The sequence below is a fragment of the Somniosus microcephalus genome, chromosome 5, assembly GCF_052327205.1.
Source record: "Somniosus microcephalus isolate GS21.2 chromosome 5, FLI_Smic_1.0, whole genome shotgun sequence".
In the NCBI taxonomy this organism is placed as follows: domain Eukaryota; kingdom Metazoa; phylum Chordata; class Chondrichthyes; order Squaliformes; family Somniosidae; genus Somniosus; species Somniosus microcephalus.
The window spans coordinates 259758225-259775355 of NC_140991.1; the positions used below are offsets into that span (position 1 = coordinate 259758225).

The following is a 17131-nucleotide window of genomic DNA, read 5'->3' on the forward strand; positions in this document are numbered from 1 at the left end:
AAGCAACCCTTGATCCCTCCATCCTTGCAACCTACCGCCCCATGTCCAATCTCCCTTTCCTCTCCAAAGTCCTTGACCGTGTTGTCGCCTCCCAAATCCATGCCCATCTTTCCCACAATTCCATGTTTGAATCCCTCCAATCAGGTTTCCGCCCTTGCCACAGTACCAAAACGGCTCTCAAAGTCACAAATGACACCCTTTGTGACTGTGACAAAGGTAAACTATCCCTCCTCGTCCTTCTTGACTTGTCTGCAGCCTTTGACATGGTTGACCACTCCATCCTTCTCTAACGCCTCTCCACCGTCGTCCAGCTGGGTGGGACTGCACTCGCCCGGTTCCATTCTTATCTATCTAATCGTAACAGAGAATCACCTGCAATGGCTTCTCTTCCAGCTCCCACATCGTTACCTCTGGTGTCCCCCAAGGATCTATCCTTGGTCTCCTCCTATTTCTCATCTGCATGTTGCCTCTTGGCGACATCATCCGAAAACACAGCGTCAGTTTCCACATGTACGCTGACGACATCCAGCTCTACCTCACTACCTCTTCTCTCGGCCCCTCCATTGTCAGACTGCTTGTCCGACATATAGTTCTGGATGAGCAAAAATGTTCTCCAATTAAATATTGGGAAGACCGAAGCCATTGTTTTCGGTCCCTGCCACAAACTCCATTCCCTTGTCACTGATTCCATCCCTCTCTCCAACATGTCTGAGGCTGAACTACACTGTTCGCAGCCTTGGTGTCATAGTTGATGCTGAAATAAGCTCCCGGCAACATATCCGCAGCATAACAATAACCGTCTACTTCCACCTCCATAACATCGCCTGTCTCCGCCCTTGCCTCAGCTCATCCGCTGCTGAAACCCTCATTCATGCCTTTGTTACCTCTAGACTTGACTATTCCAACGCACTCCTGGCTGGCCTCCCACATTCCACCCTATGTAAACTTGAGGTCATCCAAAATTCGTCTGCCCATGTCCGAAATCGCACCAAGTCCCGTTCGTCCATCACCCCTGTGCTCACTGACCTACATTGGCTCCCGGTTAAGCAGCACCTCGATTTCAAAATTCTCATCCTTGTTTTCAAATCCCTCCATGGCCTCGCCCCTCTCTATCCCTGTAATCTCCTTCAGTCCCACAACCCCCTTGAGATATCTGCGCTCCTCCAATTCTGCCCTCTTCAGCATCTCTGATTATAAATCGCTCAACCTTTGGTGGCTGTGCCTTCTGCTGTCTAGGCCCTAAGCTCTGGAATTCCCTGCCTAAACCTCTCCGCCTCACTACCTCTCTTTCCTCCTTTAAGAAGCTCCTTAAAACCTACCTCTTTGACCAAGCCTTTGGTCACCTGCTCTGACTTATCCTTATGTGGCTCGGTGTCAAATTTTTTTGTCTTAAAATACTCCTGTGCAGCGCCTTAGGGTGTTTTACTATGTTAAAGGTGCTATATAAATACAAGTTGTTGTTGTTGTTGAGGTTTCATCACATGACCTCCTGTCCTCAAACACCCCACCCCACACGCTCACCATTGGTTGCCCAACATGTCCATCTGATCCTAATCGGAAAGTGATTAAACGCTTCATTACTCGATTAGATGATTCTTGATTGTAAGTCAAACAGCCGTTCTTCCCCATGTCTAATATTTTTCTGATTAATAAACAAGTGTTCAAAATTGAAAAAAAATGTTTATTGCTCCTATGGTTTTTCTTTTGGGTTCACAGAATCCCCACAGTGCAGATAGAGGCCATTTCGGCCCATCGAGCCTGCACCGACACATATCCCACTTGATCCCCGTAACCCCTACGCCAACACATATCCCACCCTATCCCCGTAACCCCACGTATTTAATCCCCCTAACACTAAGGGTCAATTTATCATAGCCAATCAACCTAACCCGCACATCTTTGCTCGCAGCAGTATTCTGGAGATCAGTCTTTAAATCCTGAAGTCTCCAGAATAATCCTGAAGGGTTGGCAACCCTACATGAATTCTACCTCACTTATAAATCTGCAGGAAAGTTCTGCAAAATTTTCCCCATACCCAACAAATACACTCTTATTCACGCTTGGCCAGTTGCTTTCTATTGATGGCACAGTTCCATGGCCCCTAAGAGCACAGAAGTCGCCTGTCCCATTCCAACATCTGCAGTATTTTGCTATCGTACCATTGCATATTTGATTATCTCTGTCTATACTTACCACTATACCCTCCAATCCCTTTCCTACACGTTCAAATATTAACACATCGAACTCTCCAATGGCAATGAAATTTATACATTTAATTTCTCACGGAGGCTTAAATTTTATCACAAACTCAAACGAAATGTATCTAAGTACCTGTGCAGATTTTAGATCACGATTCCTCTTTGAAATTCAATTGGTTTTTAAAATGTCTCCACTGTGGTTACCATTGAACATCTACTAACAATGATGACTGCCTCATTTTTACCAAAAAACTGTTGTTGCAGAGGTGCGGTATCAGCAGGTGGCGGTGTCATCCTTTTTCGAAAGGCCCATTTCACTAACTGCACTGATTTGCGGTTGGCCGCAGTCTCCGGTGAGGAGACGCCTTTTTTGTGTGTGTGAAGGTTTGAGGGAGACGGGGATTTCCGGCCATGACAGGATCTCGCGAGCTGAGGGGGTGGAGTGTCGCGGTTTTGTCCTTCCGCCTGGACCTGTCCGCGATCAGCGTGAGCGGCGAGAGGTGTGCGATGTTGGTGAAGGATTGAGGGCTTGGGCTAGTAGTAAAGCCGGCCGCCGAGGCGCAGACAGACGAGGAAGGGAAGCGAAAAAGCAAGTGGAGAGTTAACGAGGAGGAACAACCCAGGGACAGAGGGATCGAACGCGCGAGGGAAAAGGCTACATTGTGGAACACTGGGACATCGCAACATTATAGCAGGGCGATAATGTAACCGCCGAGCGCTCCTCAACACGCCTGCAAGCAGCCAGCACACGCCAACTTTCGCACACCACCACCGCGTCCTTCAGCCGAAAACATGACCGAAGACGCTTCCGAGGTTCCGAAAGAGCTGCTAGGTAAGGAGCGAGTTCAGGTTTCGTCAGGATAAACGGGGGCGATGTTTTATCTCGACTGGGAAAGCAAACGAGCTGACTGGAATTGTACTGATTTTTTATTTTTAGTGGGTTATATAAAAATATACACAAATGAGTTATTTTTCTGTCGTAGTATCCAGAGGATAGATCGCGTTTGTTTATCCACTTTCAAACGCGTGTCGTATTAGCCGAGCTCCGCTCCCCTTTGAATACGTTAATATTTCATGTGTTTTAATCGGGGTTTGTCATGTTTTTGGCGACTTGGGAATTCGATTTTGCTTTTGTATAGAATCAAGCAAGCGTGGGCAAGTGAGTTTGTTTAGATCGAGACAAATGAAAGGCCAAATCACAATTGATTTCTAAGGTTACGACATGGAAAACAAGCGACTTTTCATTCAGCGACTTTTGCTGTTTTACAGAAAGCGTCAGGGATGTTATTGGAAGGAAGGTAAAAATCTTCTTGAAGAAGAAGGTGAAACTCGAAATCAAAGGCGACAAGGTGGAAAATAAAGTTTTGGTGAGCGATCAACAATAAAATTATAAAATACATTGAGGACACTGTTTTTCCTGGTTCGTTCTCTTGTTGATACACTGTTCAGTATTGCAATACTGTGCAGACTGCTGTGAAATCAGGCGCAGCTCTTTAACCCTGTGTTAACGCGCGCTTCTTCCAAATGTGTTGCGTCAAAATATCATGATATAAATATCACTGCATCGTTAAAGTGAGATATCAAACCGAAACGGTGAGTGAAGAAAACCTTTTAATTTGCCAGTCTGGTCGATGTGCATTTGGAGTAACTGACTGTCCCCCCGTGCTTTGTTAAAAGCTTTAGGAATATAGGAAGAGGCAGCAGGCCATTCGGCCCTTCGAGCCTATCCGCCATTCAATTAAGATCATGGCTGATCTGAATCTTAACTCCATTTACCCCGCCTTGGTTCCATATTCCATAATAGATTTTTGTTGGCAAGGCTATCATTGGGATTATGCATCCTCAATGGTGAGTGCTCAAGAGCAAAATTCCAGCAATAAATACTGTCAAAGTATTGATATAAGATTCTTAATACGTTGCAGATTTACTGTGGGTATTGTATGGTGGATTGCCTTTGGCATTATGAAGGTGTTTTGGCCTAGAAATTGACTGTAGCCCCGTTTGGGGCGCCAACCTCGCCAGGGCAGTAGAAGTAGCCGCCCCGGAAGCATTCGCGGCCCGCCCGCCGGAAATTCAGTTGGAGCGCCCCAGAGGGAAGCGCGGCGCTACTGGAGGCGCCCCGCATCCCTCTTGGGGGCGCTGCGACTGAATATCGCTGCGCAACGTGCCGCAGCGCCACACGCTGCGGCACGTCGTGCTGCGGTACTGCAGGCCTTCCTCCCCTACTTAAAGGGGAGGGGCCTTGTTCAGCGCGATCTGGGGCCCAGCTGGGCCCCTGAGGATCGGGAGTGCCGGCAAAAGAGCCCGGCACCGAGGAGAAGTGCCGGGCTCTTGGAACGCAGCTGGGCACTCGGCGCGGGGGCTCAGGAGGCCGGTGACGGCAGCGCAGAGAGGTGCTGGCAGGCAGCCAACAACAAAAATGGCTGCCCCGCACCTCCTTTAATTTGCGCTTCTCCACCGCCGCAGGTAGGCCCCCCTGAACCGGGTCGCACATAACGTCCGGCGGTAAAATCAGGGGGGCGCATCTAAATATCGCGGCCCGGGGGCGTCAGCGGGGGCGCTGCGCACAACCGATGACGTCATCGGTAGTGGTTGCCAGCGCTAACGGCTAGCGCCACCACTAGCGTCCCCGCTGAATTTAGCGGGAGGTGTGGCCAGTGGCTTTGCGACCCACTTAGCGCCCCTCTTAAGGCGCTAACGGGTGGCGCAGCCCCACTGAATTTCTAGGCCTTTGACTTTTAACATTTTTTGCAATTACACCATATTGAATAACTAGAGATACAAATGAGAAAAAAATGATGAATGCTGAAAATATGAAATAACAACAAAATGCTGTAAGTACACAATGGATTTATCAGCATCTGTCAAGATAAAAGGCAGGTTAATGTGTTAGGTGTAGACTGTACATTGGGAAATTATAATTAATGACTCCCTTTATAAGTGAACAAAATACAAAGGGAGAGGGAATGGGGAGAGCAGGTAATATATGTACTGACTTCAAAAGAGAGAGGCTTAATATCTTGCGGCAGGTTATTTATAAAGCAGGCAAGAGATGAAAAGCTACTATGTGAACATTTCATGGAATGAAATTTGTGGTCCTATTTGGTAGTTTTCAGATGAGTTTGCATCAGCAACAACAACTTGTATTTATATAGTGCCTTTAACTTTGTTAACTGTCCCAAGGTGCTTCACAGGAGCGTTATCAAACAAAATTCAGCATCGAGCCACATAAGGAGATATTAGGGCAGATGAGAGGTCGGTCTTAGAGCTTCTTAAAGGAGGAAAAAGAGGTGGAGAGGTTTAGGGAGGGAATTCCAGAGCTTAGGGGCTTGGTAGCTGAAGGGACGGCCATCAATGGTGGAGCAATTTAAAATCGGGGATGCTCAAGAGGGCAGAATTGGAGGAGCTCAGATATCTCGGAGGGTTGTTGTAGGATTGAAGGAGATTACAGAGGTAGGGAAGGACGGGGCCATGGAGGGATTTGAAAACAAGAATGAGAATTTTAAAAATCGAGGCGTTGCTTAACCGGGAGCTAATGTAGGTCAGCGAGCACGGGTGATGGTGTGAACGGGACTTGGTGCGAGTTAGGACACAGGCAGCAGAGTTTTGGATGACCTCAAGTTCACGGAGGAGGGCAGAACGTGGGAGGCCGGCCAGGAGTGTGTTGGAATAATCAAGTCTAGAAGTAACAAAGGCATGGATGAGTGTTTCAGCAGCAGATGAGCTGAGGCAGGGATGGAGTTGGGGCGACGTCATGGAGGTGGAAATAGCGGTCTTGGTGATTGCGCGGCTATGTGGTCAGAAGCTGAACTTGGGGTCAAATATGACATCAGTCTGGTTCAGTCTCAGACAGTTGCCAGGGAGAGGGTTGGAGTCGGTGGCTAGGGAACGGAGTTTGTGGATGCAGAACAAGTGTTTAAATTGTAGGTGTGATACTAGATTGCCTGAAGAACTGCTTAACTTACATTAGATTCCAGTTTCATCAAACTTTCTTCTACTTTGTTGCTTACCATTGGCATGTGGACTTCACAAGCATTCTGCAGTCTCCAAGTTGACTTTATAATTTGAAGCTTGCAAGAGTGACCAGGTAAAGAAAAATAAGAGAGAATTGTATCTGTCAAGAAAGGAATATTTGCTGTAAGCTATTTTCTGGGACAGTCGTTTTATAAGAATAAAATTGCTGCATAATGTTTAATTACAGAAAGACTTCAGCTGGATTTATGCTGTGGCTTCTGCATTTGATGTAAACTGTTCATGTTGGCATTGGTGTGAAAGTGGCAGTATAACTAGCGGACAAAGTCAACATGGATTTACAAAAGGTAAATCGTGCTTGACTAATTACTGGAATTTTTTGAGGATGTAATTGGTAGAATAGATAAGGGAGAACCAGTGGATATGGTGTATTTGGACTTTCAGAAGGCTTTCAATAAGGTCCCGCATAAGAGATTAGTGTGTAAAGTTAAGGCACATGGGATTGGGGGCAAGGTACTAACTTGGATAAAGAAACTGGTTGGCAGACGGGAAGCAAAGAGTTGAAATAAACGGCTCTTTTTTCCGAGTGGCAGGCAGTGACTGTACCGCAGGGATCGGTCCTAGGACCCCAGCTAGTCACAATATATATAAATATAAATGATCTAGACGAGGGAACTAGATGTAATATCTCCAAGTTTGCAGACGACACAAAGCTGGGTGGGCATGTGTGCTGTGAGGAGGATGCCGAGAAACTCCAGTATGATTTGGACAGGTTGGGTGATTGGGCAAAAGCATGGCAGATGCAATTTAACGTAGATAAATGCGAGGTTATCCACTTTGGTGGCAAAAACAGGAAGGCAGATTATTATCTGAATAGCAATAGATTGGGAGAAGGGGAAGTGCAGGTGAGACGCGGCGTCGGATCTCGGCCTTGGTGAGCGGGAAGGGTTACCCCGGCAACCGGCAAACTTCAAGCCGGCTCGGCCGGGGGGGCGGGGCTCTCAGCCGCAATCGGCGATCTGGAGGGCGGGGCTCCGGAGAGTGGGACGCCGCTGCTCGGGAGGGCGGGGGCGGGGCTCGGGTCATCGGGGGGCGGGATCTCGGCCTTGGTGAGCGGGAAGGGTTACCCCGGCAAACTTCAAGCCGGCTCGGCCGGGGCTCGGAGTGCGGGGCTCTCAGCCGCAATCGGCGATCTGGAGGGCGGGGCTCCGGAGATCGGGGGGAGGCTCGGCTCGGGGGGGCGGGGCTCCGGAGATTGGGGGGCGGGGCTCGGGAGATCGGGGCTCCGGGGGGGGCAGGGCTCGGGAGATCGGGGGTGGGGGGGTGGTTGCCGTGCTCCTGAGATGGGGGCGGCGGGGCTCGGGAGATCGGGGGCGGCGGGGCTCGGGATATGGGGGGGGGCGGGGCTCGGGATATGGGGGGGCGGGGCTCGGGATATCGGGGGGCTCGGGGCTCAGGGACTCTCCCCCTTCCCTCCCCCCCTCCCCTTCCCCCCTCCCTCCCCTCCCCTCCCCCCTCCCTCCCCTCCCCTCCCCCCTCCCTCCCATTCCCCTCCCTCCCCCTCCCTTTCCTCACCCTCCCCCTCCCTTTCCTCACCCTCCCCCTCCCTTTCCTCCCAATCTCTCTCTCTCTCACTCCCAATCTCTCTCTCTCACTCCCAATCTCTCTCTCACACTCCCAATCTCTCTCTCACACTCCCAATCTCTCTCTCTCTCTCTCTCTCTCTCTCTCACACTCCCAATCTCTCTCTTTCACACTCCCAATCTCTCTCTCTCTCACACTCCCAATCTCTCTCTCTCTCACACTCCCAATCTCTCTCTCTCACACTCCCAATCTCTCTCTCACACTCCCAATCTCTCTCTCTCACACACTCCCAATCTCTCTCTCTCACACTCCCAACCTCTCTCACTCTTCCAATCTCTCTCTCTCTCTCACACTCCCAATCTCTCTCTCTCACACTCCCAGTCTCTCTCTCTCTCACACTCCCAATCTCTCTCTCTCTCTCACACTCCCAATCTCTCTCTCTCACACTCCCAATCTCTCTCTCTCACACTCCCAATCTCTCTCTCTCACACTCCCAATCTCTCTCTCTCTCTCTCACTCCCAATCTCTCTCTCTCACACTCCCAATCTCTCTCTCTCACACTCCCAATCTCTCTCTCTCACACTCCCAATCTCTCTCTCTCACACTCCCAATCTCTCTCTCTCACACTCCCCAATCTCTCTCCTCTCACACACCCAATCTCTCTCTCTCACACTCCCAATCACTCTCTCTCACACACTCCCAATCTCTCTCTCTCACACTCCCAATCTCTCTCTCTCACACTCCCAATCCTCTCTCTCTCACACTCCCAATCTCTCTCTCTCACACTCCCAATCTCTCTCTCTCTCACTCCCAATCTCTCTCTCTCTCTCTCACACTCCCAATCTCTCTCTCTCACACTCCCAATCTCTCTCTCTCACACTCCCAATCTCTCTCTCTCACACTCCCAATCTCTCTCTCACACTCCCAATCTCTCTCTCACACTCCCAATCTCTCTCTCACACTCCCAATCTCTCTCTCTCACACTCCCAGCCTCTCTCTCTCACACTCCCAGTCTCTCTCTCTTCCCCAATCTCTCTCTCTTTCTCTTCTCCCCCCAATCTCTCTCTCTCTCTTCTCTCCCCAGTCTCTCTCTCTCTCTCCCCAGTCTCTCTCTCTCTCTCCCCCAGTCTCTCTCTCTCTCTCCCCCATCTCTCTCTCTCTCTCCTCTCTCTCATCTCCTTCCCCCTCTCTCTCTCTCCTTCCCCCCCTCTCTCTCTCTCCTTCCCCTCTCTCTCCTTCCCCCTCTCTCTCTCTCCTTCCCCCTCTCTCTCTCTCTCCTTCCCCCTCTCTCTCTCTCCTTCCCCCTCTCTCTCTCTCTCCTTCCCCCTCTCTCTCTCTCCTTCCCCCCCTCTCTCTCTCCTTCCCCCTCTCTCTCTCCTTCCCCCTCTCTCTCTCTCCTTCCCCCTCTCTCTCTCTCCTTCCCCCTCTCTCTCTCTCCTTCCCCCTCTCTCTCCTTCCCCCTCTCTCTCTCTCCTTCCCCCTCTCTCTCTCTCCTTCCCCCTCTCTCTCTCTCCTTCCCCCTCTCTCTCTCTCCTTCCCCCTCTCTCTCTCTCTCCTTCCCCCTCTCTCTCTCCTTCCCCCTCTCTCTCTCCTTCCCCCTCTCTCTCTCTCCTTCCCCCTCTCTCTCTCTCCTTCTCCCCCTCTCTCTCTCTCTCCTTCCCCCTCTCTCTCTCTCTCCTTCCCCCTCTCTCTCTCTCTCCTTCCCCCTCTCTCTCTCTCCTTCCCCCTCTCTCTCCTTCCCCTCTCTCTCTCTCCTTCCCCCCCCTCTCTCTCTCCTTCCCCCTCTCTCTCTCCTTCCCCCTCTCTCTCTCCTTCCCCCTCTCTCTCTCTCCTTCCCCCTCTCTCTCTCTCCTTCCCCCTCTCTCTCCTTCCACCTCTCTCTCCTTCCCCCTCTCTCTCCTTCCCCCTCTCTCTCTCTCCTTCCCCCTCTCTCTCTCTCCTTCCCCCTCTCTCTCTCTCCTTCCCCCTCTCTCTCTCTCTCCTTCCCCCTCTCTCTCTCTCCTTCCCCTCTCTCTCTCTCTCCTTCCCCCTCTCTCTCTCCTTCCCCCTCTCTCTCTCCTTCCCCCTCTCTCTCTCTCCTTCCCCCTCTCTCTCTCTCTCCTTCCCCCTCTCTCTCTCTCCTTCCCCCTCTCTCTCTTTCCTTCCCCCTCTCTCTCTTTCCCCCTCTCTCTCTCTCTCTCTTTCCCCCTCTCTCTCTCTCCTTCCCCCTCTCTCTCTCTCCTTCCCCCTCTCTCTCCTTCCCCCACTCTCTCTCTCCTTCCCCCTCTCTCTCTCTCTCCTTCCCCCTCTCTCTCTCTCTCCTTCCCCCTCTCTCTCTCTCCTTCCCCCTCTCTCTCTCTCCTTCCCCCTCTCTCTCTCTCCTTCCCCCTCTCTCTCTCTCCTTCCCCCTCTCTCTCTCATCCTTCCCCCTCTCTCTCTCTCCTTCCCCCTCTCTCTCTCTCCTTCCCCCTCTCTCTCTCTCTCCTTCCCCCTCTCTCTCCTTCCCCCTCTCTCTCTCCTTCCCCCTCTCTCTCTCCTTCCCCCCCTCTCTCTCTCCTTCCCCCTCTCTCTCTCTCCTTCCCCCTCTCTCTCTCTCCTTCCCCCTCTCTCTCTCTCTCTCCTTCCCCCTCTCTCTCTCTCTCTCCTTCCCCCTCTCTCTCTCTCCTTCCCCCTCTCTCTCTCTCCTTCCCCCTCTCTCTCTCTCCTTCCCCCTCTCTCTCTCTCCTTCCCCCTCTCTCTCTCTCTCCTTCCCCCTCTCTCTCTCTCCTTCCCCCTCTCTCTCTCTCCTTCCCTCTCTCTCTCTCCTTCCCCCTCTCTCTCTCTCCTTCCCCCTCTCTCTCTCTCTCCTTCCCCCTCTCTCTCTCTCCTTCCCCCTCTCTCTCCTTCCCCCTCTCTCTCTCTCTCCTTCCCCCCCTCTCTCCTTCCCCCTCTCTCCTTCCCCCTCTCTCTCCTTCCCCCTCTCTCTCCTTCCCCCTCTCTCTCCTTCCCCCTCTCTCTCCTTCCCCCTCTCTCTCCTTCCCCCTCTCTCTCCTTCCCCCTCTCTCCTTCCCCCTCTCTCTCCTTCCCCCTCTCCTTCCCCCTCTCTCTCCTTCCCCCTCTCTCTCCTTCCCCTCTCTCTCCTTCCCCCTCTCTCTCCTTCCCCCTCTCTCTCCTTCCCCCCCTCTCTCCTCTCTCTCTCTCTCCTTCCCTCTCTCTCTCTCTCTCTCTCCTTCCCTCTCTCTCTCTCTCTCTCCTTCCCTCTCTCTCTCCTCTCTCCTTCCCTCTCTCTCTCTCCTTCCCTCTCTCCCTCCCTCTCTCTCTCTCCTTCCCTCTCTCTCTCTCTCCTTCCCCTCTCTCTCTCTCTCCTTCCCTCTCTCTCTCTCCTTCCCTCTCTCTCCTTCCCTCTCTCTCTCTGCTTCCCTCTCTCTTCCCCCCAGTCGCTCCCCCTCTCTCTTCCAACAACAACATGCCCTGAAAAAAGCCTCGGCACCGCCGGGCACCCCCAGCTAGTATTTAATAATTCGTTAGAAAAAGGTGTAGTGCCAGAGGACTGGCGGATAGCTAACGTAATACCTATATTTAAGAAGGGGGATATGACATGTCCAGGGAATTAAAAATCAGTCAGCTTAACATCGGTGGTAGAAAAAATAATGGAATCCCTACTGAAGGAGAAAATAGAAGAACATCTAGAAACCAAAAACATAGTAACGAATAGTCAGCATGGATTTCAAAAGGGAAAGTCTTTCTTGACCAACCTCATTGAAGTTTTTGAAGATGTAACAGAGAGCAGACAAGGGTAATGCAGTAGATGTAATTTATCCACATTTTCAAAAGGCCTTCGATAAGGTACCCCATAATAGACTGATGAACAAAATCAGATACTGTGGAGTCAGAGGACAAGTAGCAGAATGGGTAGATAGCTGGCTTCAAGACAGAAAGCAGAGATTAGCTGTAAAAGGTAGCTATTCACAGTGCAGAAGGTGGTTCGTGGTGTTCCACAAGGATCAGTGCTGGGACCACTGTTGTTCACAATTTATATTAACGATTTAGACTGGAATCAAAAGCACAATTTCTAAATTTGCAGATGACACCAAATTGGCGGGGGGGGTGGTGCGGGGGATAGTCAATACTGAGGAGGATTGCAACAAATTACAGGAGGACATTAATAAACTTGCAGAATGGGCATATAATTGGCAAATGAAGTTCAACACAGACAAATGTGAGGTACTACGTTTTGGTAGGAAGAATAGGGAAGTCACTTTATACTTGGAGGGTGCGAGTCTAGGTGGGGTAGAGGAACAAAGTGATCTCAGAGTACAAATACACAAATCACTAAAAGTTGCGTCACAGGTTAGCAAGGCCATAAAAAAAGCAAACCAAGCACTAGGGTTTATTTCTAGAGGTATAGAATTGAAAAGTAGGGAAGTTTTGCTAAACCTGTACCGAACCTTGGTTAGACCACACTTGGAGTACTGTGTGCAGTTCTGGTTGTCACCTTATAAAAAAGATATAGAGGCACTGGACAGGGTGCAGAGAAGATTTACAAGGATGATACCAGAAATGCAAGTGTATACATATCAGGCTGGGTCTCTTTTTTCTCTTGAAAAAAGAATACTAAGGGGTGACCTAATAGAGGTCTTTAAAAATTATGAAAGGTTTTGATAGAGTTGATACAGAGAGAATGTTTCCACTTGTGGGGAAGAACATAACTAGAGGACATCAATATAAGATAGTCACCAAGAAATCCAATAGGGAATTCAGAAGAAACTTCTTTACCCAAAGAGTGGTGAGAATGTGGAACTCGCTACCACAGGGAGTGATTGAAGCGAATAGTATAGATGTATTTAAGGGGAGGCTGGACAAGCATATGAGGGAGAAGGAATAGAGGGTTAAGCTGATAGATTTAGATGAGGAAAGACGGGAGGAGGCTCGAGTGGAGCATAAACGCAGGCATGGACTGGTTGGGCCGAATGGCCTGTTTCTGTGCCGTATATCCAATGTAAACTTTAGAGTTAGTTCTTGATCTGGGGCAAGACAGTATATTGAAAGACCCCAGGCAGGAGGCTGACTCACATTGGTTTGAGTTTGCATTAGCTGCAGCATTATTCCAACCCAATGTGAAGCTGTGTTTTAATACTTAGGAATTTTTAAACTATTGTGAGAGAGGTGAAGCTCCTGACTGCGTGCTCTTAGCCTTAAAAACTAGCAGTTCACAGAGCAGAGCTTTCTGCATGCATGCCTTCTTGTACATGTGCGCAACAGTCCTTTGTGGCTGACCTTACTGTGACCTGGATGGGTACGCCAGTAATAGTGCTTTTGTATTCTGTGCTGTACTTCACAGATAAACTGGTCTGTCTTTCATGACCTCAGGATTTCCCAAAGAGCTTTACAGCCAGTTAAGTACTTTTTGAAGTGTAGTCACTGTTGTAATGTAGGAAATACAGCAGGCAATGTGCACACAGCAAGCTCCCACAAACAGCAGTGTGGTGAGCACCAGATAATCTCTTTGTGGTATTGGTTGTACTACTTCAACCGTGGACAGATTTATGCTGGAATAGTTGAGATGGTGGATACAACCATTTGATCTGATGGCATAAAACATATTTTGAAATTGAACTTATGAATAACTCTTCGAATAAAACTTTTCAATGGAATATTCTTGCAGTGTTGGTGCATCCTTTGGAAACACTTGGGCCATGCTTATGTGTTTCATACAACCTATTTTAGCAGGGGATTTTTATATTATAATTGAGTTTATATATTTTTACCTAAAATATAGTCTTTTTGCTTACAATATCATTAATATGCTTATTTAGCATATTAGTACTGATATGCTACAGGAAAAAAAGGCACTTGTATATAAATATACTTCTGTAATGTTCTTAATTCAGCACCTCAAATTCCACCGCTATTGCCACCAGGGATAGATATGTAAACACTGATATTTTGCCCACTGGAAATACTGTAGAACTGAAGTTTGGAAAGGCAAGATAAATTGCAGTACAGGTAGACTATCCTTTATCCGAAAACCTCGGGACCAGCCGTGTTTCGGTTTTCGGAGAATTTCGGATTTCGGAAGGTGGGTAGGCAGGGGTCCGTGGGGGGGTCGGCGGGGGATCATGCGCACGACCCCCCGCCGGCCCCGACCCCCCCGCCGACCCCCGCGCGGACCCCCGCCGGCCCCAACCGGCGCCGACCCCCCCGCGGACCCCCGCTGGCCCCGACCCCCCCCCCGCGGACCCCCGCCGGCGCCGAGACCCCCGCGGACCCCGACCCCCACCGACTTACGGTCGGGGTCCGCGGGGTTCGGGGCCGGCGGGGGGTCGTGCGCATGACTTACGCTGACGCTCAGCGTAAGTCGGCGGGGGTCGGGGTCGGCGGGGGTCCGCGGGGGGGTTGGCGGGGGTCGGGGCCGGCAGGGGTCCGCGGGGGGTCGTGCGCACGACTTACGCTGGACTTACACTGACCGAAAAAACCTTCGGTTTTTAGAGGGTTTCGGTTTTCGGAAGTCGGATAAAGGGTAGTCTACCTGTATTGACATTCACAGTTCAGGTGGACACGATGAAAACCTCATCCGCCACCTTCATGCTTTACTGAAATCTTACTGACAACACTACATATAACTTAATTTAACTCTAATAAATACAGAAGATCTGATTTAATTTTTTTCTGATTTTCTTTTAATGAGCCCAATAATGTGTTATTCCAAAAACCACTTTTTAAAATTTTGCTGGAATCGAATGGAGATGGGACAGGTAGGCTTGACTTATGACTTGGGAGAAGTTGTTAAATGGATGATTACTTTTTCTGGTTTCCTGGTCCTGAATAACTACATAAGTGAACTTCAGTAACATTTTTGATGATCTGAACCTTGAGGTATTTTTGAAACACCATTGGATGTTGTTTGGCATTTGAAGTTGTGTTGCTGCCTGGGTTCTGCAAAAGCTCCAGTTTTATTTTTTGACTTATCTGAATTAAGCACTACGCATGCCCTGGACAATAATCCATCCCTGCAACAACACCACTAGAAAGATCATTCGTTTTATTTACTGTTTGTGGGACCTTGCTGTGCACAATTCACTGCCGCATTTGGTTATACAACATTCACTAGACTTCGAGGATATGATAGGTTGCTATGCAAATGCAAATTCAATTTTTTCTCAGAAAAATGTAATGATTGCATAAATATAGACTATGAAACGTCATAAACTTATTGAGGTTACTGTATCAAAATCATAATTTAATATGCTTTGTGATCAATGACTCCATCACACGTCACCGTGTCCGCAATTTATTCATAATCTGGATATAGTTCATAAGCATTTCATGAAGTGCTAAATTATGCAGTCTCGTCACCAGCCTTATTGAGAGTATTGTCATGATTCGGGAATTGCACTTAAACCAGTGGGCTTTAGTACTGTGCATTATGTTTCTTGTGTAATAGCCTAATCAATTTAAATTCCTCCCACCACCATGACTGCCTTTGATAGACCTAAAACCGCCCACACTTCATTCTAATGCTAATAGCTCAAAGTGTTCTCTCCAGATATTTTTTAGGATAAAATATATAATTATAATGCTGGGTGTTTTTCACAGTTGAAATGAATTTAATCTGGAAAAATTCACTGACTCTTGTACTCGCTGGAGTTTCAGTGAAGTATAAGGCTTATGATTATTGCACTGTCAATAAAACCATTTTAGAGTTGAATCGACAAACTGTACATATTGGGTACTTGAACTGATCACAGGCATGTAAAATTCCCACTATGGAGGTATTTTCAGGTTTATTATTATACCCCATTCCATTCAGACCTTTCCCTGCCTGATTTGTAACTTTTGGATCATGATTTTTCAATGAATACAGCAAGTGCTATTAGTCTGAGCAGTAGCAGATCTTTAACTTGTAATGACAGCTGGCTTTACCACCTTTGTGCAGAATGTAATTGCCTTGTCTCTTTGTAAATGATCTTAGTGCAACATTCTCAGTCAGTATATCAACAACATTTTGCATTTATATAGCATCTTTAACGTAGTAAAAAGTCCCAAGGTGCTTCACAGGAGTATTTTAAGACAAAAAATTTGACACCGAGCCACATAGGAGAAATGAGGGCAGGTGACCAAAGGCTTGGTCAAAGAGATAGGTTTTAGGAGCGTCTTAAAGGAGGAAAGAGAGGTGGCGAGGTTTAAGCAGGGAATTCCAGAGCTTAGGGCCTAGGCAACAGAAAGCATGGCCACCAGTGATTGAGTGATTATAATCAAGAGGACAGAATTAGAGGAGCACAGATATCTCCGGCGGGGGGGGGGGTTGTGGGGCTGGAGAAGAGATTACAGAGATAGGGAGGGGCGAGGCCATGGAGGGATCGGAAAACAAAGATGAGAATTTTGAAATCTAGGCGTTGCTTAACCGGGAGCCAGTGTAGGTCAGCGAGCATAGGGGTGATGAGTGAACGGGACTTGGTGCGAGTTAGGACACGGGCAGCCAAGTTTTGGATAACCTCAAGTTTATGTAGGGTGGAATGTGGAAGGCCAGCCAGGAGTGCGTTGGAATAGTCAAGTCTAGAGGTAACAAAGACATGGATGAGGGTTTCAGCAGCGGATGAGCGGAGGCAAGGGCGGAGACGGGCGATGTTACGGAGGTGGAAATAGGCGGTCTTAGTCATGCCGTGGATATGTGGTCGGAAGCTCATTTCGGTCAAATATGACACCAAGGTTTTTACAATGCTGTGCGGAGTATTTGATATTAATCTTGGTGTTCTAATGCTTGCATTTTGTTTGCATACAATTCTGTTGAAATACTAACGGGTTATGTGAGAGAAAACCCTCAGCTTTTTACATTTTAAAGCACTGAAAGACTTTTCAGCTTTCAAAGTCATATGTTGAGCATCTCCAAAAACGAATTTGATTACTTTCTGCAATTTTCTAATGTTTAGTTCAGAAAGTTTACAAAATATAAAACGATTTATATTTTTGCATTGACGTTGACGATGCTGAAATTCGCCTGTCATGCACAAAAGGCTGATAGATGAGAATCTGGTTGGTAACATTTGAAGCTCAACTTGCTTGCCAAATATAGCAAGCCAGTACAATAGAGAGATCTCCCCATTGTACTAGATGTTGACCTAAGTTTTAAAAAAAAAAACCTTTTATGGCTGGTTGAATACGCAACTGAGTACCCGACCACATTTAAATTTGCACGTTCGATGTTCTAAGGTTGAATTAAGTTTTGTATGGGTTGCTGCCATGTTTTTTTTAGAAACTGTTATATTCCTTTTTATTTATTAAAAGTGGAATATATTAAAGGTGGAATGTAAGCTGCTTGCTTAAAAAGTGCACAATCAGTGGTGTCACATAATTTGTTTTGTGCTCTGAATCTATCCTAGTATTGTCAATGGGATAATGATGGATCTGCCAATTTCAAT

At 48.4% G+C, this 17131-nt stretch overlaps 1 protein-coding gene across 1 annotated transcript in view; it reads left to right on the plus strand.

Moving 5' to 3' along the window:
* Nucleotides 1–2479: 2479 nt before the first annotated feature.
* LOC147117677 (F-actin-uncapping protein LRRC16A-like) overlaps nucleotides 2480–17131 on the plus strand; it is a 494673-nt gene continuing 480021 nt past the window's right edge. The window contains exons 1-2 of the mRNA XM_085989391.1: nucleotides 2480–3030; nucleotides 3468–3565. Coding sequence (XP_085845517.1) covers nucleotides 2991–3030; nucleotides 3468–3565 — 138 coding nt within the window. The 5' untranslated portion in view covers nucleotides 2480–2990. The remainder of the gene's footprint in view (nucleotides 3031–3467; nucleotides 3566–17131) is intronic.